Source organism: Pagrus major, chromosome 5 (genome assembly GCF_040436345.1).
Source record: "Pagrus major chromosome 5, Pma_NU_1.0".
NCBI lineage: Eukaryota > Metazoa > Chordata > Actinopteri > Spariformes > Sparidae > Pagrus > Pagrus major.
In genome coordinates this window covers 12588974-12607644 of record NC_133219.1, presented here as the reverse complement: position 1 = coordinate 12607644, position 18671 = coordinate 12588974, and the positions used below count along the sequence as shown (strand labels likewise).

At 39.3% G+C, this 18671-nt stretch overlaps 2 protein-coding genes across 2 annotated transcripts in view; one reads left to right on the top strand and one right to left on the bottom strand.

The window, feature by feature from the left end:
- The window catches only part of iqgap2 (IQ motif containing GTPase activating protein 2), a 35126-nt gene that overhangs the window by 4885 nt on the left and 11570 nt on the right, over positions 1-18671 (top strand). The window contains exons 3-16 of the mRNA XM_073466340.1: positions 5068-5224; positions 5755-5832; positions 7338-7414; positions 9559-9626; positions 10696-10809; positions 10912-11090; positions 11845-11932; positions 12132-12295; positions 12866-12953; positions 13232-13395; positions 13538-13698; positions 13999-14123; positions 14243-14406; positions 17966-18056. Of these exons, the coding sequence (XP_073322441.1) occupies positions 5068-5224; positions 5755-5832; positions 7338-7414; positions 9559-9626; positions 10696-10809; positions 10912-11090; positions 11845-11932; positions 12132-12295; positions 12866-12953; positions 13232-13395; positions 13538-13698; positions 13999-14123; positions 14243-14406; positions 17966-18056 (1718 nt within the window). The remainder of the gene's footprint in view (positions 1-5067; positions 5225-5754; positions 5833-7337; positions 7415-9558; positions 9627-10695; positions 10810-10911; positions 11091-11844; positions 11933-12131; positions 12296-12865; positions 12954-13231; positions 13396-13537; positions 13699-13998; positions 14124-14242; positions 14407-17965; positions 18057-18671) is intronic.
- On the bottom strand, positions 14142-16834 carry f2rl2 (coagulation factor II (thrombin) receptor-like 2). The gene is made up of 2 exons (XM_073466341.1): positions 16571-16834; positions 14142-16250 (listed from the first exon to the last, which is right to left on the bottom strand). The coding sequence occupies exons 1-2, from the start codon at positions 16632-16634 to the stop codon at positions 15190-15192; spliced, it is 1125 nt and encodes a 374-aa protein (XP_073322442.1). The 5' UTR covers positions 16635-16834; the 3' UTR covers positions 14142-15189.

Sequence of the window (18671 nt, the reverse complement as noted above, 5' to 3'; positions counted from 1 at the left end):
TTGTATTAGTATGTAGCTGTAATGACAGATAAAGGCAGAAGCAGCAAGCACGTGAGATGGAGCGGTAAGCATTCATGAGAACGTGTGTGATTAAGGCAGGGCAGGTGCTGCTGACTTAGTGGAAAGCATGGCTCTCTTTCCGCTGTGCCCTTAATCTCACTGATCACTGAAATAATCAAATAGAAAACTCAAAATGTAGAAGGTTTGTCGATAATTTTCTCAGTAGGTATAGTTAAAAAATGTGTCTCCAGTAACCTGCAATGATTGCTAGAAGAATCAAGAATCTTCTTTTTTTTTAAAAGTAAGTAATTCTAAAGACAACATAAACCTGATGAAGACTCTTTCTTGTGAGGTTCTTGAGCAAAACTAAAACTAACCCACTTCCTGTCTTCTTCATGAGGGCATTCATCTGAACAGGAAGGAAGAGGATGTGTGTCGGTGCCTCTCTTAACACAGATTTTGTGACAGCCCCACCCATTCAGAGAGAGATTGATTCCCAGGATTGATTATTTATACTTAAACCCACTGTAGCATTCTGTAGCCTAGTGATGATTCAGCAGTCATGCTTCTTCTTGGACACTCTTTTATATGTGAATGTGCAGCCTCATTTGTATCAGCATTTCTTCACAGATTATTGTTTGACAACTGAGCTTGCACTTTGACTCAGTACAGTTTGACTGAATAGCTTACATTATCTGCTTATGTCACAGGATAATAAGGGTCTACAAGGACAGGTAGGCCAAACAAAGCACAGATTTATCCATCTTAATAGGGCCACGCCTAGATTATGACACTTTTTTTGTGTATTGTGCTGAGAAACTTTTGTGAAAGGCTAACTGAGACAGATGCTTCAGTAATACTCCAAGGTTGACCTCAAAATGACCACCATTTAACTCTCACATACTCACACTTTCACTTTCTAGCTTCCTGTTATTCCAGCCCAGTGCACAGCGACTTTTCTATATTCCTGTGAATTGTGGAATAGAACCTCTATTCTGGGAAAGGTGTCAAGTTAGATTAGGATTAAGACAGACGCCTGCAGAGCGTGGGATTAGGTTCTGTTCTCTGGGGTCAGGAGTCAGCAGTAACTAAAACAAGGCAACTGTGTAGAAGCAACTATTTTAGTACACCTAGGTTATGATCTTTGAAGAAAAAATTTGATTGTACATTTATGTTTTTGTTAACACTGGTGACACTGTTCTTCAATTAGAACATCTAGAACATCAGAAGTGGCCAAAATGCTCTTTAGTGTTCCAGTAAGTGGAAAAAAAACATTTAAATTGATCTCTTGTTGGGTGGCCAAATGACTATAAGTACATAAAAGTGTTGAGTCCATCATGTATCTTGTGATGTCCCTGATATTATTAATTCAAAATAGATTTCTTTTACAGTGCACACAGGAAAATGCTGCCTCAAACATAATGATATCCTAACCTGATCTACAACAACACTATAGGTGAAAGGTCACAGCAGACATTTTGACTTGTCATAGTAGAAGAAGCAAAGGTGTTACTAGTAACACTTATGGTGTTGTGTCACAGACTGGGTGACGGCATTAAAAACGAGTCAATCAGCCACTCCTGTGCTGTAGTGTCAAAATGTGTTCTGTGAAAAACAGGCAACTGATTGGAACAGATAAAGTATTTTTCTTTAAAATTTGATCTCTTTCAGTTATTTTTTAGATCCCTTGTTAATTCATTGAGCTCCATGTACAGTATACCATCCGTGTCAAATGCCTTATTGCCGCTTAAACAAATGAAAAGTAACCAGCAGTTTCAACGAAAATATATGTTTATACCGTTGGTTTAAGAAGACAGTTACTTCACCTTTAATGTCCAGGGTGGTAGTATGCAAACTCATTTTTTATTGGCGGATTTGCTGATGGTTGATGGCACATATGAAATTTCATATTTAATATGCACAGATTTCTTTACATAGTAGGTGGTCTACGTGCTTTGTTCAAAGTTCTAACTACTTACTGCTGTTGGTGTTGTCTGTTTATAGACACACAAACACACATACACACACAGTTTCAGGAATGAGACTTTGTTCCCTTACTGGTGAGTAAACAGTGGATGGTTTACATTTGTAGCTTTTTTGGATGGAGGAACCTTTTAGTTTGCTTTGGTACAGGTCTGCCGGATATCTGGAGCATGTTTTTGTTCTAATTTTTAGACACACCCTATCCAACCACATTTGCTGAAATTCAGCCATTGCAGACACACAGGCACATGCACCATCACAAACTCATGACCAGCATGACTAAAGCTACATGACGCAGTTTTCAGAAGCAACCCTCTGTGACAAAAATAATGTTGCTCCAAGCAAATTAGCGTATATTGCTAATCATGTGTTGAGGTAGGACAGATTTAGGTCCCAGAGTCCAGAAAGCTGTCTTTTGTTTATCCTGGTGAGTTGCAGGACAATCACAGGAAGGCCTGCTTTGGAGTGTTGTAAACAGGAGTGCTAGTCTGTCCTGCTCCAGAAGACAAGTTCCCCCAACATTGTTTTAAGTACAGGAAGTGAAGTTTCACAGGAGAGCTCTGTTACCCATGCAGGATGTTGCTTTGACCATGTTCCCGCCAAACAGATCTTTTTTTTTCTTAGTAATCTTGACTATCATCAGCATTTCCTCTGACCTTTTATTATGTCACTTCTATGGAGATATGAAACTTAAAATGCATCACTGTTTTGCCCTGGTTTGGCGCCCCATTTCTGCTTGAAAGTTGACTGGAACTATTAACTGTTTATCAAAAAAGTTTCTGCCTAATTTTTGTTTAGTTAAACTAATAAATTAATTGATTAGTTAAGTGTCTTGATCCCTCATCCCTTACCAAGAGCCCAGAGCCTGTAAACTAATGCCTTCCTAATGTTTTCACAAAATAATCCTCACAAGAGAAGCAGCTTGGTTCATGTATTGTAATAAGGACATCTTTACTGACTAAGACAGAACTAGGATATAACTTGAAGCAAATATTCAGTGACTATACTGAAGTATGGGAGAGTTCATATTCTTACATAATATGCAGTATCAGCTGACTTGGTTACAAGGATGCTTTATTCTTCACAGTGCCTAACCTGCACACTCCACTGGGTTTGTGTTGACAGTGCATGGTGTGTTGTGGTTGTCCTGAATGTGCTGACACACATTTTAGCGGACTGGATCTTTGGAGCACCTACACAGCCTTAATTAACCTAAACAAGGTATCTGTGCACATGCATGTGGGAGTTAACATTGTATTGTTTGCACTCTGAAAGGTAGGAGCTGCAGGAATTAATGAAACTTAAATACAACATATTTGGAAGTTAAATCACTGGGCACTGTACACTCCCTTTGGCAAAGAATACATTCATTTGTAGGATGATGAGCCAAAAGGTAAAAACTTTACAGAGTAGAACCAGTGGAACTGAGGCGTAGCCATGATAGTAAATATGGTGTCATTTCCAGGCAGTAAGATAATGTGTAACAGATTCTCGCTGTGGTCACAAATCATTCACTAGTTCTTTGGAATGGATTTTTCCAAATGTCTCTGGGAATAGTCTAGCATAGACTGCTCTGTAGCCACTATTGGACCTTTCAAAAGGAAATTACATCAGTTGGGAAGAAGGTTAGCATTTTTGTGATGTAAACTGAATATACTCTATTTAGTATTTAGTCTCTAGCTATTTCAAACATCACTGTGGTCATTCCTTCTAGAGATAAAAATCCCTTTTTCGCTCATGATAACACATTATTGTCTTACAGATGTGAAACACATAAATCATTCACCAGTGATAAATTCAGGTGTTTGACTAAATAGAGCAGTATTAGACATCTTCTTTACTGTTCACCTCTTTACCTCACATTGTCCACTCGACAAGTAAGCCTGACTCTACCCTTTGGTCCCAAAGTTCAAACTGTAAGTCTATCCATCCCCCTTGCTAAAGCATGCTAGGCTCAGTGTGGGTGCTGCCTGTAACAATGCCCAGTTCTCACTGGCCTCTGGCCTACAGACTACTGTGTTGCTCTGAATTTGAGTTAAACTCATAGAAATGTATTTAAAGGTTTTATATTTACTAGCTTGGAAATAAAAAAACACATTTTATACCGTATAGTTTAGTTATACTTTAGTTTTTGCTTGGATCAGGAAGGACAGCAGGTGTAGGAAAAGCCAATATTGACTTGCTGACTACATGCAGACATTCAGCCACCTCATAAATTGCACTGCAGTCACTGTGTAGATCTCAGGTGGCAGGGTAAACAGACTGGACTGATGTTTGTTTGTGTTCTGAATGTAACTGTAGCATGCTGTTTAGTTTTACAGACTGTCACCAACTTGAGCCTGAAATTTGAGTGATCCTAGTGATTTAAAAGGAAATCTAGAGCTTTTACTGTTGAGAGTAGTTTCATTTGATCTTTATTTAATTTTACCGAAATAAAATACAGATCTGTATCATATTGCTTCCTCCTGCGTCAAATATCGATATTTTTTAAAAACATGCAGGATAAGCTCCTGCCAATTTGACACACCAGACTCAGTACTACATGACTCCTTTTAAATTTCTGTCAATTTAATTGACACGGATTGAAAAGATTTAGGGAGGCACTGCTTTCTGGCAGTTTGTTTTTTTTTGCCAGTTTATGGCTATATCACATTGGTATGATGGCACATGTGGACATGGACCAGTTGCTATGTGAGTGTTAAAGCAGCACTAAGCTAAGACTATATGCACTTTTGTACATTGTTTCATTTCACATGTCAAATTCAGTTACACTGAAAGCCCCATGTAGTGAATAAATACATAATTCCTGCTCTTTGCCTTATATAGGGGTATTCTTTCTTCTTCAGTTACACAGACATTGTGATGTATGTTGATGATTGTCTGTATCAAGTGTTGCAGAATCTCTATATCGTGATACCATCTTCATCGTGGGCAAGGGATTGTGAGCTACTATGATTCCAGCCCCTATTTGAGATGTTATCCACTTCTCAGCTTTACGCAATTAATATGCTCGACAATAGACATTATAGAGATGTGTATTAAAATCCAATACCTGCTCTGAGGTTGATTTTTGTGTACTTTCAGGTGGATGGAGGCCTGCCTGGAGGAGGACTTGCCCCCTACCACAGAACTGGAGGAGGGACTGAGGAATGGTGTCTATCTTGGCAAACTTGCCAACTTTTTCGCTCCAAAAATGGTGTCTGAAAAAAGGATCTATGACAGAGATCAGTCCCGCTACAAGGTACATGTCTGTTCCGTTGCATTTAAACTCTCTCCATCATTAGGTAAGATCATAGTTGTATTCAATTTGCATTTTTCACCAGCTTTTGTCATAACAGACAGGAAGACCCTCCATGTATTTTAGGCACTGCCTGACAGTTTGTAATGGTTTCATACAGGAAAGAAAGAAATGTGGCAGGCGAGTGTTAGGGCCCTACTGTAAAATGCAGCTGTTGTGCTGGTCCAGTACAAACATTTCTGAGCAAGATTGTTTTTTATTGCACTTGTCCAAAACAACATATTTTAAACAAAAACTAAATGAGACTCTTAGATGCTATAATAAGTTCAGGAGTCAGCATGAGGGTTTTAGGTATCAGACCAGCTCAGCTGTTGCTGTTTTCTTAATGCAGCATTAATAGAGCATGTCATAATAACCATCTCCCACAGTTTTTCAGTTGCAGTGGTAGGTTTCTAATCATTTCTTTGCAGTTCCACATAATAAATTGTCTACATTTCTATGTTTGTGCTCCCATTTTTTTTTTTTATCTTCAGAGCAAAGGGCTTCACTTCAGACACACGGACAATACAGTGCAGTGGCTCAGAGCCATGGAGTCAGTCGGTCTCCCGAAGGTAAGGGTCTTGCACAGAAATCAGTAATGCAAACACATGCTCCCTGTTTTACAGACATGAATAGTACTCTATACAGACCTTCACAGTCATCACACCTTATGAAAAGACAGATTTTACATGTTACATTAGTAAGTACTCCTTTTACAGATTAGTTAAACAAACAAACAAACAAACAAGCAAAAATTGCCAAGGAGATCCCATTCAAGTGATGTTTTCCAACCAGTGGATGGCTTTGACTATGTCATATGTTCATTGGCTTCGGGTTGTTACATAATTGCTCAGATAAGAGGGAAGAACCCATCTTACAACTAAGAGAGTTGAATCGATCCACTCGGTGGAAACGAAAACTATGATCTACAATACAGCAGTTATGTAATTAATTTTTGCCCTGTCCTTGGGCAGAATCTAACCCTGTGACTACAGGAAAACTGCGTCAAACTAGACCTTTAGTCATGTAATGTAAGTAGCTGCAGTAAATAAATGATAAACGCATATGTAATCAATTAACATTGCTTTCAGGGCATAGTGAGTATACTACAGCACTTGAGACAACCTGGTTTTGCATGAATAAAGATTTAAACTACAAAAGGTGCAATCCCCTTAAATCTTAATGCAAAATGTAAATAGTTTAATCCCTGTGACATAACACAGATACACACACATATCATGTATCTGTAAGAATGTAAATATTGACAGATTAGATTGTTATGAGGTGTGTTACAGCACAGTATTAACCTCCTTTAATCTTTTATGAGATGTCACAAAAGACTTCACTGAGGTGTGTCGTGGAAATGAAAATGAGGTAATATTGATAGCCACTTATCTCTGTATACCCTCTGGGATTGCTTTTCATCGTAATTGAATTGGCAATTTTTATGAATAGCCTTTTCAGTAATTGCCACTCTGATGATGTAATCCTATTTGTAACTTTTTCTATGACATCATCCCACTTTTTCTTTGCAAAACCATGAAGCAGAGAGCATCATTCAGGTGTGACGTGATATGAAATAATTTTAAAGATGGGCCAGTGCAGGCCCAGTGTTTTTGAAACTGTGTCCTCCTCAAACTGGATATCATATGTAAGATGTGACATATGTGTAAAAGAATGTAATCCAAGTTTTAGGCATTAAGTATGTATTTTTAAGTAGACTACAGGCCACCAAATACAGACCATGAGTGTGATAAAAGGGGAGGAGCAGCAGCATGAACACCTGTAAAATGTAATGCAGTTCGATGCAATAGTGAAGCAATAAATGCTACCTCTGTGAAGATTGAACCTCTGTCTTTTAGAAATGATGCTGGTGACCGTAGTTGATTCAGCTCTGTGGTACTGAAAATTATGTGCTTCACAAAGGTAGTATTTATTGCAGTGCAGTACCCTGAGATTGCATCATAATTTACAGACATTCATATTATGTTAAAATTTGAATAAACATTGAGAGGGATATTTAGCTTCAGCAGAATAAAAAGGAGAGTGACTGATCTATTGTGGTTTCTGCTTTCAGATATTCTATCCTGAAACGACAGATGTGTATGATCGCAAAAACATGCCCAAGGTGGTATACTGCATACATGCACTGAGGTAAGAATAAAAGGATTCCGTAAACGTAGTGATTTTTCACTTTAACGTCTTCAGGCTTTTCTCACAACTGACGGTAAAATGTCCCACTCATCTGAGCCTTTTGATTGCACAGTGGCAGAGTACCCAGTTGCTTTTTTCCTGGAGGTGCCACACCTGAATGGCAAATTTAATTTCACTTCCAAGAATGAAATGAAAAACAGTGGACTAAAGAAGCCAAGTGCTGGTATCCGGTAGTTGGAATTAAACCGTGAGCTAATGAGCAGATTATAGTTAACAAGAGTGCAGCAGTAGTCTGCTCATACTCTTTGTTACTGACAGGCTACTCATTGTCTAATTTAGACTCACTTCCTTTCACTCGATGGTTATGGCAGACAGTGTCAAACACTTAGGTTTAACTTTGACATGTAGCTGTTTATTTAGCCATCCACACAGCAATGTGTTCAAGATCAACCCATATGTAAGATGACAAATGTATGAGACTGCTTAAACTAACATTTCTTACTGCTTAGTGGCATTCAGGCATGGCATCTTTTTGTTCCCAGTTCAGACTCTAATTTATATGTCAGGATAAGGATTAGTCCTGAGTATATGATATGATACAATGTGATGTTGATATGAAACAGGAACTGAACTGGAAAGTACTTTTCCTACATAGGTAAGACAGAGAGTGTACTTCTTGTCAAACACAGACCTTTTATGATTTGTCCTAAATAGGTCAAGGCTATATTTTACAGTACTGTGCATTAAGCTATGGCAGCTATCACTGCAATGTAGCAAGTTCACAAAGTTTTAGTTTTCAGTGACTTGGAACAGTTTTCTCAGATTATCTTTTTTTAGTTTGCTTTGAACACTTTTGATGAACATGATCACTTTATGGACACTGCTTATACAGTATAAATCTCTATACAGCATGTAAGCAGTGCCTTTCTGGGAGTGCTCAACTTGACTCATTGTCTCACCACAAAGGGTAAATTCTTTGTCATGGTTTCAGGTTTTTGAAAACTGTTGTAATATTTTAAAAGAAAAGTTGGTGGTGTTACTGTTAAATGATTAGCTTGAATTACAACTTCAGGTCTGAGATCACTTGGAATTAACTGAAGTGCCAATTTTATCTATCTGACCCGTTCAGTCAGCCATACACAGATTTAGGGGGTGGTTATGTCAGCTGCTAGGATTGTTTTCTCTGTTGTAGTGTTACGGTCAGTCCCTGAGAGAATTGGTTTCCTTCCCCCCTATGCACACACGTGCTCTTCCTTCCTGCAAGTCCAGCTTAAGTCCCACAAGGACCCAGTGAATACTCTGCTTCCCTGGGTACAAACAAATGCAGACATGGAGGCTCAGCAGCAGATGATCCTGCACATTTAATGTGGAAAATTAAACGGGAACGCCGTGTAAGAGTAAAAGACTAGCTTACAAGTAAATTTTAAAATTCTAATTGCAAGTGAAAGAGATGTAGGGCCTAATTTGTTGTCTAAAAGGAAGAGAAGGATCTAGTCTAGATCCACAGTCTAGAGACAGCTAGTTGCTCCAAGCTAGTCAGCAGTTTGTCTGTCACCCATGTGGCTTGTAATCGGCCACCTTCATTTACCCCAGTCAGCTGACTGTGTTTGTATTTCAGCTGAATTAGCTGCCTGCATGTTAAAACTGACTTTGTATAAGCAGAGTTTAGATAGTCGTCCAAATCCCCCTGCGTCCCAAGGACAGAGGGCATTTCATGTGTACACACACACACTGTGACCAAAGGCCAGAATAACCAGCTACTACAGCTGCTCCATTCCAGGCTGTGCTGATGCCAGACCTGCCTTGAATATATATATAATTCATTATCACTTATCAGGTACCTGCAGGAAGATGAAAGTTTTATGAAGTTTCCAGCTGCCTGCCTGCTGAGTCCAATGCTCAGTTGTGGACTGGGCTGTCTCAGATGGTGCTTATTGTAATGTGAGCAAACACTACCCCCCTGTGGTGCAAGTGTGACATGAGTGGGAACAAAAGCTGTCAGGAGGAAACACAATCATAAGGGAAAACATGTCCAAAACTAGAGTTCCTGGTTCATGATAACAGACAGTTATTCATCAGAATGTTTCTAGCTTCTCTGTGTTTTATTTACAGGTAAATCTTACGTAACATATGGTTTATTTCAGCCTTTACCTGTACAAACTGGGTATTGCACCGCAGATCCAGGACCTGTTGGGGAAAGTGGCATTCACAGGTAATACCAGTTCTCCTGATACAGAAGTTCAGCACAAAAGTTATATAAAATATGTGTGTACATGCACCTCTTTAAACAAGAGAAGAAACAGGAAAGTTGTTTTCAGTTGCTTTTAAAATGAAGTGTAAATCTTGCCTAAGGGCTTATTGAGCACCTGATGTGAAACACCTGCTTGTCCATGTGTTCATTTAATGAGAATTGTTTTTGTGTGGGAGTTAATTTTATTTACTAGTGTTGGGATTTAGTTGAAAAACATGACAGAATGTTAACATGTGCTGGAAGGCATGTAAAGTTTTATGAGGATTTGTTGAAACATCTTGTCTGTAATATAGATGTTTGAATAATCCAACATTTCAACGTTTCCCCGGCAGCGTTTCAAACAATACTGAACATGACACACAATCTACCAAGCTTCAAAGCTTTTGACATTGAATTTACAATGGATGCCTCAGGGCCCACTCACATAGGGTTTTCATAACATTTTTTTCTTTTTTCCTATATGTAACTAACTTTAATCGATTTTAAATTTTGGTTTAAAAAAAACAAAAAAAAAAACAGTGGTCGGTCATTTCACTGTCTTGCTTAAAGGTTTTTTCAGACCTCTCGTAGGTCTATGGAGCTCTTATTCCTTGAGCGTTGCACAAAGATGCACATGCAGGTGACAAAAATACACAATCATAGCAATGTTGTCACACTATTATACGTGATCAAAAGGTGTTAATAACACACCAAGAAATGCTTCAATGTGCCAGGAAGGACAAGGAAGAAGACTGCAACCAAAGTAAACATAGACATGCACTCAACAAATGTGTTAGAATCATAAACATGTTTTGTTTAGTAACTGAATGTAAACATAAGTTTGTGTACAAGAAATCCTCAGTGCCCCTTTTAAACACATTTTCTGAAACAGTGTTGTGGTTCTTAAAACAGTCACTACACCATTTTATATTAAACACCACAACATTTAATTTGTCCTGAAAGCATTTCATGAGGTATGTTTTAGTCTTTACGATGCTAAACTCTGTAACATCACAATTTTGTCTGTAATTGGTATATATCTGTTTTCCAGAGGAGGAGATCAGTAACATGAGGAGTGAGCTAGAGAAGTATGGCATCCAGATGCCAGCTTTCAGTAAGATTGGAGGAATCCTGGCCAATGAGCTGTCAGTGGATGAAGCTGCCTGTAAGTCCTCTGACATTTTTATTAATTCTGTATTGATGTGATTGATTGATGAGACTTCAAAAGATTTTAGCCAACACTAATATTTTTGCATACGCTCTTTAGTGCATGCTGCTGTGATTGCCATCAATGATGCGGTTGACAGAGGTCAGGCATCTGTGACTATGGGAGCCCTGAATAATCCTAATGCAATGCTGAAGAACATCCAGGAAGCTCTGGCCCAGGACTACCAGGACACACTGAGCCAGGAGAAGGCTCGTAAGCAGAATCAGTCCTCAGGGAGGGTGAGAAGCCTAACAAACACTTCACTCTTATGTTCCAATGTCACATTTTATTTGTATAATAATCTTTGGTTCATTACTAGCTTTTCCTGTATAGCGGGCTTGATTAGCCTCTGTGTGACTTTGTAACAAAGTTTTTTCAGTTTCTCTCTTGATTGCTCATTCTCTTCTCACCTACTCACCAGACTTTATTTTCTTAGACCAGTCAGATATTCGCTTACATAAATGCCTTTTCAACTACAGTAACATTAAATGAAGTTGCGCTCACCAATAAAAACACATTTCTACTAAAGCTACTGTAGGCAATATCACGGTTGCAAAGCCAAAAGTCACTGAACTGAAATCCAAATTCGAGTATTGCAAAAAAAACAAAACATGACTGTTGTTCTGAATCAGTTTTTCTGACTGCAGTGACTCATACAGACAATTCTAATGAACTGAAGAGATATTCACTGAGGTCTGAAAGGGGTTGCCTGCACTGACTAGCTCCACAGGCCCTGCCAGCACATTCCACTGGCTGCAGTGTCAGCTGTACTTCACCAAACAAAACCCTCCGCAAAATCCGGCATCTTGCCTCCCATTCTTTTTACAAATACTGTACAAACAGGAGCCGTCCATCTCCACTTAAAAGATTAAATGTGATATGTATAATCTACAAATCAGTATGACTAGCAAAAAAATAATGTGATCAGGCACAAATTAAGTATGCTATATGAAATTAATATCAAATTTATATTTTCTTTGTCTCTCTCATTAGCGCTCCTCGATTGCTACTGAAGAAAGGGATGTTTATGAGGAGCTGCTGACTCAGCAGGAGATCCAGGGCTGCCTAGACATTGTGAACAGTAAGGATTTTCCCTGTCAAGTGCTTTAAACGTCTTCCATTTTGTATGGCAAAAAAATCCTACAGTTTCGTTCTGAATGGTCAGGAGGGATTGTGCGGTTAACAAAAAAGTGGAAATTTCAGTACTTAGTCAGAAACACTGTGAAAAGAAAATTAATTATCCCTCAATAACATCTGTCTTGGTTTTATCTTGTCTCCAGTCCAGTCAGCAGTAAGGCAGGTGAATCAAGCGGTGTCGAGCCAGGACGAGGCTGCTCTGTTGGCTGCACTCAGGCTTGAAGCTCTGTCCCTGCTGGGTCTTCAGGATTCAAACTGTCGCTGGTACCTGGAACATTTTACCACCTACTGCCAGCATAAATCCAAGGTACACTGAATAAGAGTGACTTTGCTCAGTAGTTCCCAACTCAGGGCCTTGGGAGCTGGAGCATCTTTCTGTTTTTCTGATTTCTTTCCAGTGAGTTAATTTGTTTATTTACAATTGTTGATAATACACAATAAATACGCCTGTATTAGATGGCTAGAATTAAAGAAAACGTACTTTGGGACCCTGAGGGCTATAGTTGAAAATGATTTGACAGTTCTTATGATTATGATCATCATGCAGAGATCTAGGAACACACATTTGCAGTGTTCCCTTTAACCTCCTTTGCCTGATGGGATCACACAGCAGTTCATTGAACAGATGCAGTGTAGACACCAATGAAGGACTGTAGCTGTTGCTGTTGTTTTGCTTTCACTTCTCATGCAGTCAATACATTGTTATATAAAGTAAAAGCCTTCAGAGAATTAAAAAAACATGAGCCTTTATAACCTCAGGTGAAATTAACACTGCCTGGCACTTTGCCCTCCATGGCTGCATTAAAACATGCTAAATAGTTATTGGGATGGGATCTTAGTGGTATCTCTTTTGTGTACCTTTATCGTTGTGCTACAGGATGGAGGAAGGGCAGTGATGGTGGACAAAGAGGAGATTCAGAGAGTTGTCAGCTCTTGTAATGACTTTGCTGAGGCAGAGAAACGAAGTAAGCGCCTTTTGTTACTTATCATAGATGTTTATTAACAGTTAGTAGTACTGCTAAGTTGAAAGACACATTTGTACCCACTAGCAAGCTTCTCAAAGCACACATGTAGTGTCTGAAGACTATTTCTGTATTATGATTAATTTTCAGTATGGGTTTTCCAAAGCCATTTCAGCATGTAAAATTAGTTTACTCAGGTGGCTTTATTTATATGGCAAGGAAGAAATGTAATTTTGATACCTATGAGACTTCTAACCAATACTGATCATTTTCTTGAACAGAACTTGAGGCAGTTGCAGCGATCAATAAAGCCATTCGACTTGGCAATGCAATAGAGACGGTGGAAGAGCTGATGAACCCTGAGGCACAGCTGCCAATTGTCTACCAAACTGCTGCCAACCTCTATCAGACTGAGCTTTTCAGTTTGCAGCTTCAAGGGGGGCGGGTGAGACACCATGTTTGCAATTCTGACTCTTAAACATGTGGACCCACATGCTTATACAAATATGCATGTATAGGAGAGGTCAGTGCTAGACGTACAGTATACTATATTCATGCTTATGATTCAGAACTTTTATGTTTATTAGTCTGGCTTGAGCCATGAGGAGCTGAGTGTAGCTGTGGAGATGCTGTCAGCTGTAGCAGTGCTGAACGAGGTGCTGGACACCAAAGACCCTCAGGCTGTGATTGAACAACTGACAGACTCTCCTCTGGGCTTCACCAACATGGACCAAGACAACCTCAACAGGTAAGAAAACTGCAGGATAGAAATTTGTGGAGCAAGCAGTGGCATTGACAGCATTCGTTTTTACTGTTTTGTTGTTGCCATAACTGTGGCACTCACAAAACTTAAAGTATTATGGTATAGTTTGATTTTAGGAACAAGAAGATTCCATTAAAAAGTTTTAAGTCATAGGAATACTATCTTTAGGTTGGATGACACTGCACATCACTATAGGTCTTTCCCCTTTGCTAACATTGCAGTGATCTGATTAGTATGTGTCATACTGTGTTGCATAACTTTGTTCTTCATGGCATTCTCCCGCAGGTATGCTGATACTCTTATCAAACAGCGAGAGGAGGCTCTTGCCAAGGGCCAAGAGTTTCTCACCTGGAATGATGTTCAAAAATGCATCGACACAGTAAACATTCAGGTCCACGAGGAGCATGAACGTAAGAAAGTCAAAACAGTTTCAAACCTTAGGAAAATGTTTTATTTTAGGTGTCTCATCTGTCACTGAAAAACACATTGACTGATCAAGTATTACATGGTTCTTCTCGTCTACCTCCAGGCATCATAGCTATAGCTGAGATCAATGAGGCACTTAACTCAGGTGATCACCAGCAGACGCTTGCAGCCCTGCTTCTCCCTACAGCCAAGTTGACAGGGGTGAACCCAGCCACAGCCAAACACTACCATGACGTTCTACAATATACCAAGCAACTCCTCTGCCAGGTATTGTGACTTTAAATTGGGTTCTCACTGAAGTGTGTGTGTGTGTGTCGGTGTGTGCGTGTTTGTTTTCGTACAAAGTTTGGTCATATTACCTTGTTAATTGTGTTTTGTTATAGGCCACTCCCACTGCTATACCCCTTTTAAACAATTGGCACAACACAAACAAACCTTCACACACACACTTGATCTCCATGCCAAATTTCAGCCTCCTATGGGGAATACTGTGGCCGTCAAAGGGTGAAGACATTTTTGTGGACTAACTGACCAACAGAGCAATTAACTGCTAGTCAAAGCCAAAAATTCTCATTCTAGTCATTAGTTTGATTGAATTTGATTGATTGAAAACAGCCTCGCATCGCTGAAATAGCTCCATTTTACATTACGGCATCATTAGAACTCTGAATTGCTTAATGTTAATATAAAATCTAGAAAATATTTGTTAGTTCATTTTGTAACAAGGCAGGGAGAAAAAGATTATAGTTGTGAACATACTTAGATTCTGTGTCATCAAGCCAACAGTTTTTCAATCTTCCTTTCCAAGCAGATTTTACTGGGTTGACATTATAGGCCTGTATAGGCTTCACTCTACATGTTCTTTTCCTGATTCTGATCCTTCACAGAGGTTGATGTTGTTTTGGACCTAACAGAGGTTGCATTATTGCACTGTTAAATTCACAGCATCCAGTTTTAACATCTTTCACCTCTTTGTTTCTGGGCTTCCCTGCTGTTTCCCAACAATAGTCCAGCAAGGAGACGTTTGTCTGTGCACACACACATTGAGTCTCACATCATAACTGCTGGCCTCTGAGGTGTCCCATGGAGGGAGATGAATTGTAGTTCTGAGGCTGCCGTCTTGGAAATTAGGATACACAGGAAGGGATCCAGACAACTGTGGAAGCAGCAGAGACACACTGCTACTCTGTAGTATCCATACAGTCTGTCGTCCCCATAAGAAAACAGGCGGATGTAGTGGGTGACGTGCAGGATGCCGCTTGGCAAGAAACATACCACAAAGATGATGAAAACCACAGTGCTGACCCTGATAAATGGTCTCCAGTCACAACGTGATTGACCTAGGTGGTAAACTACTGCCACATGGGCATAGATGCAAACCAAGAAGGGAACTATAAAGCCTAGACAAACCAGCATCAGCCTGTATGGCACCAGCGGGGAATGGGATTTTTCTTCTAGGGGAAGTACATCATGGCAAGTGGTGATTCCCAGCTCGGGGACATGGTAGCTCTGCCTAACTAGGAGCTCAGGCACAATAGCAGTCGCAAAAAGAAACCAAACAACCAAGCATGTCCACACCGCCAGTCTAGTCTTAGCCAGCTGTCTGTACAAAAATGGTCTGACCACAGCCAGGTAGCGCTTCAGACTGATGCATGCTATAGTTTGAGCTGAACAGTAAACATTGCCATAAAACAAGGCTGTGATAAGCTGGCAGGAGATTTCGCCAAATGTCCAGTCATTTCCGTTGAAGTGGTAGTGAACACGCAGTGCCAGGGAGAGCAGGAGCAGCAGGTTGGACAAGGCCAGGTTCAGGTAAAGAATTATTGTGGTGAAGGACTTTGCTCTGAGTCTGAGGAAGGCCAGGATGTAGGCGTTGGAGGGGATACCCACCAGCATAGCCAGGATGTATGATGAAGGTATGACCCTGGTGCTGAGGACCCCTGTGGTATAGGCCGTCACTGCATTGGAGAAGTTCACATCCAGCTGAGGAGATGTGCTGGGATAGAGCAGGGCCGGCAGCCTGTTTGTGTGATTGAGTTTGTATGTCCTCCCCTTGAAGGTTTTTGGTACCACACCAGGTGAACTGTTGCTTTTAATCCTTGTTTTGTTTCCTATAAATGAGTAGAAAATAAAAATTTAAACTACATTAAAACACTTTTTGTTGTGTAGTGTTCTTTGAAAATGTTCTAGTTATATATTTTATTTTTGCAAAAGAAGCAGACATTTCTATTATAAAATGATGCATCATTAATGTCTTTAATGCAATATTTGTAATTTAAGGATTTTGCATTGTATTTACAGCTTTTTTAGAATTGATAAAGCAAGAATTGATAGTTAAACCTGTTTTTGTAACTTTGGGATGAAAGCCCTTTACAAGTCACAAAAGAACTTAATGTTTCAAAAATAAAACATAATAAAATAATAAACTTACCATCATGCTGAATGGTCTGCACTGCCATCAAACTAATGAGTAGTCCAGGCACAAGGTAGGCCATATCACTCTCCAGTCTATAATGACGAGTTTTTAAAAGTTTCTTTGGTCTTCACCACTCTCTGTGTTGATTCTTTTCAGTAAATGTAGGAGTTCTCCACCGGTGAAATTTGCTGTATTGCATCTCTGCAGTTTAACAGTAGAACTGACAACGGTGTGCACTCAAGCTCAGCTTCCCGCTAGTGTATATGGGACGCTTGTGTGTTTGTCCGGTGCAGTGAGCATGTTTCCTGTCCGGGCTTGAAAGCTGAATTCCCTTCTGCCTGCGTCATTAGCTGCCCACTGACTCACTGGGGTGAGAGGGAGGACACTGCTTAATGGTTTATCAACAGTTGTGATCCACAAACAAGGAACACTGATTACTGTTAGAAGAATTGGTAGGTAATTTTATTGTGGTTTTAGTCTTAAATTACATTTATTTTTGTATTTATTTGAGGTTGAGTGTTTGCCAGCCTTGTTATGGGACAGAGGAATCAATATTGTTGTGACAGATGTTTTGGATATTATTGTGAGCCTCTGCGTCTGGATGAAAATGTATGCTATTTCCAAACAATATTACGTTATACAGCTGTTAGGTCATGGATGGCCATGGATTGTGTTTTTTTTAGGATGGTCCCCATTCATTTTACTGAAAGTTGAGTACCCAAAATATTAGTCAAAAATTGTATTTCTTGTTTTTTCAATTTTTTTTAATTATGGTTTGTACCATAAACTTAACCCTGAAATGATGCCATACACACACACAAAACAAAGAAGAACTCTTACATAATTAACAACTGCAGATGTTTTTCATCGCATTACTGCTGCGCTCTTATTAATGATGGGTTGGCTTGAAAATCATTGGCCAGATGCAGATATAAGCAAAGACTTCCTTTTTTGCGCTGAGGTCAGGGATACACCCCAGTCCCCACCAGACTTCTCTAAAATTAGCCTGAGAACAAATACAAAAATCGGGCTGAATAAACATTCTTTGTGGTTGTTAGGGTTAGGATTAGTATTCTCAGGGTCTGATTTTTGGTACAAAATCTTTATTTTTCCCTTTTCCTTAGATATTACCTCTGAACACAGGAGAAATGGTAGTTTTTTGTATTTGCTGATCCTCTAACAGCATCAGCTTGTGTATAGTTTGTAATTAGTGCTACTTGATGAATAACATCAAGAATGTCTAACCTTGGAACATTTAATTTTTTGGCTAAAATTGCATCAAAAGATTTGAAATGTGATAACAATTTAGTATTTTGCAACTATGCATGAACAATTCCTTGTGCGCCTGAGGTGTAGTTTGGTCTTTTCATTCTGAAAAGAGTAATGTGATCTGCTTTTACCTGCTTGTAGAGCTCTGGGGATGAGTCGGCAGTACTGTGGCTGGACCAAATCCAAGAGGCCATACACACAGCCAACCAGGATGAAGAGGAGGCTCTCACATGTATGTGCCCAGAGTTTAAATTCACTCATCCATATCTGAACCACTTCGACAATAGATAATACATCTCCAGTAAATTTTTCTCACTCGATGAGAACATAAAGTACTAGACACTGATTGTCCAGTGGATGTGTATTATTTTCAGACCAACACACAGCTCCACATGGTGGCTCATTATTGTTCTAAATTAATAACCAAAGCTTGTTTCAGTAGGTTGATAGTGTGCAGACACAAAGCTTTCATTTATAGAGCAAAATGACCCAAAATATGACTAAACAAAACTTAAACTTCAATCACATGTAGACAGAGATTTATTGCAATGAAACAAGATATGGTCTTTTGTGATACATCATAGATACTCTGGCACCAGTAGGACAGTATTTTATGTCGCCTTCCTGTAGGAGACATGCAGTATTTCTTTCTTTTCCTGTTGATATGTTTTCTCAGAACTGCTATGCTGCTACCTGGCAGTTCAGTTTATTGTTGATTTATGGATGTTTGACAAAGAAATGATGACACAATTTAACTTTGTTGTGGCTCAGAGACTGTGCACTGTACACTGTACAAATACAAATTGTTTCATATTAATTCTTTATTAAACTGTAATACTTTTTATAA

What these genes read in the sequence shown, in the direction of transcription:
- f2rl2 (XM_073466341.1), bottom strand. Translation starts at nt 16,634, where the DNA reads ATGGCCTACCTTGTGCCTGGACTACTCATTAGTTTGATGGCAGTGCAG. An exon ending in GCAGACCATTCAGCATGATG is followed by an intron (nt 16,251 to 16,570) that starts GTAAGTTTATTA and finishes ACTCATTTATAG; the next exon opens with GAAACAAAACAAGGATTAAA.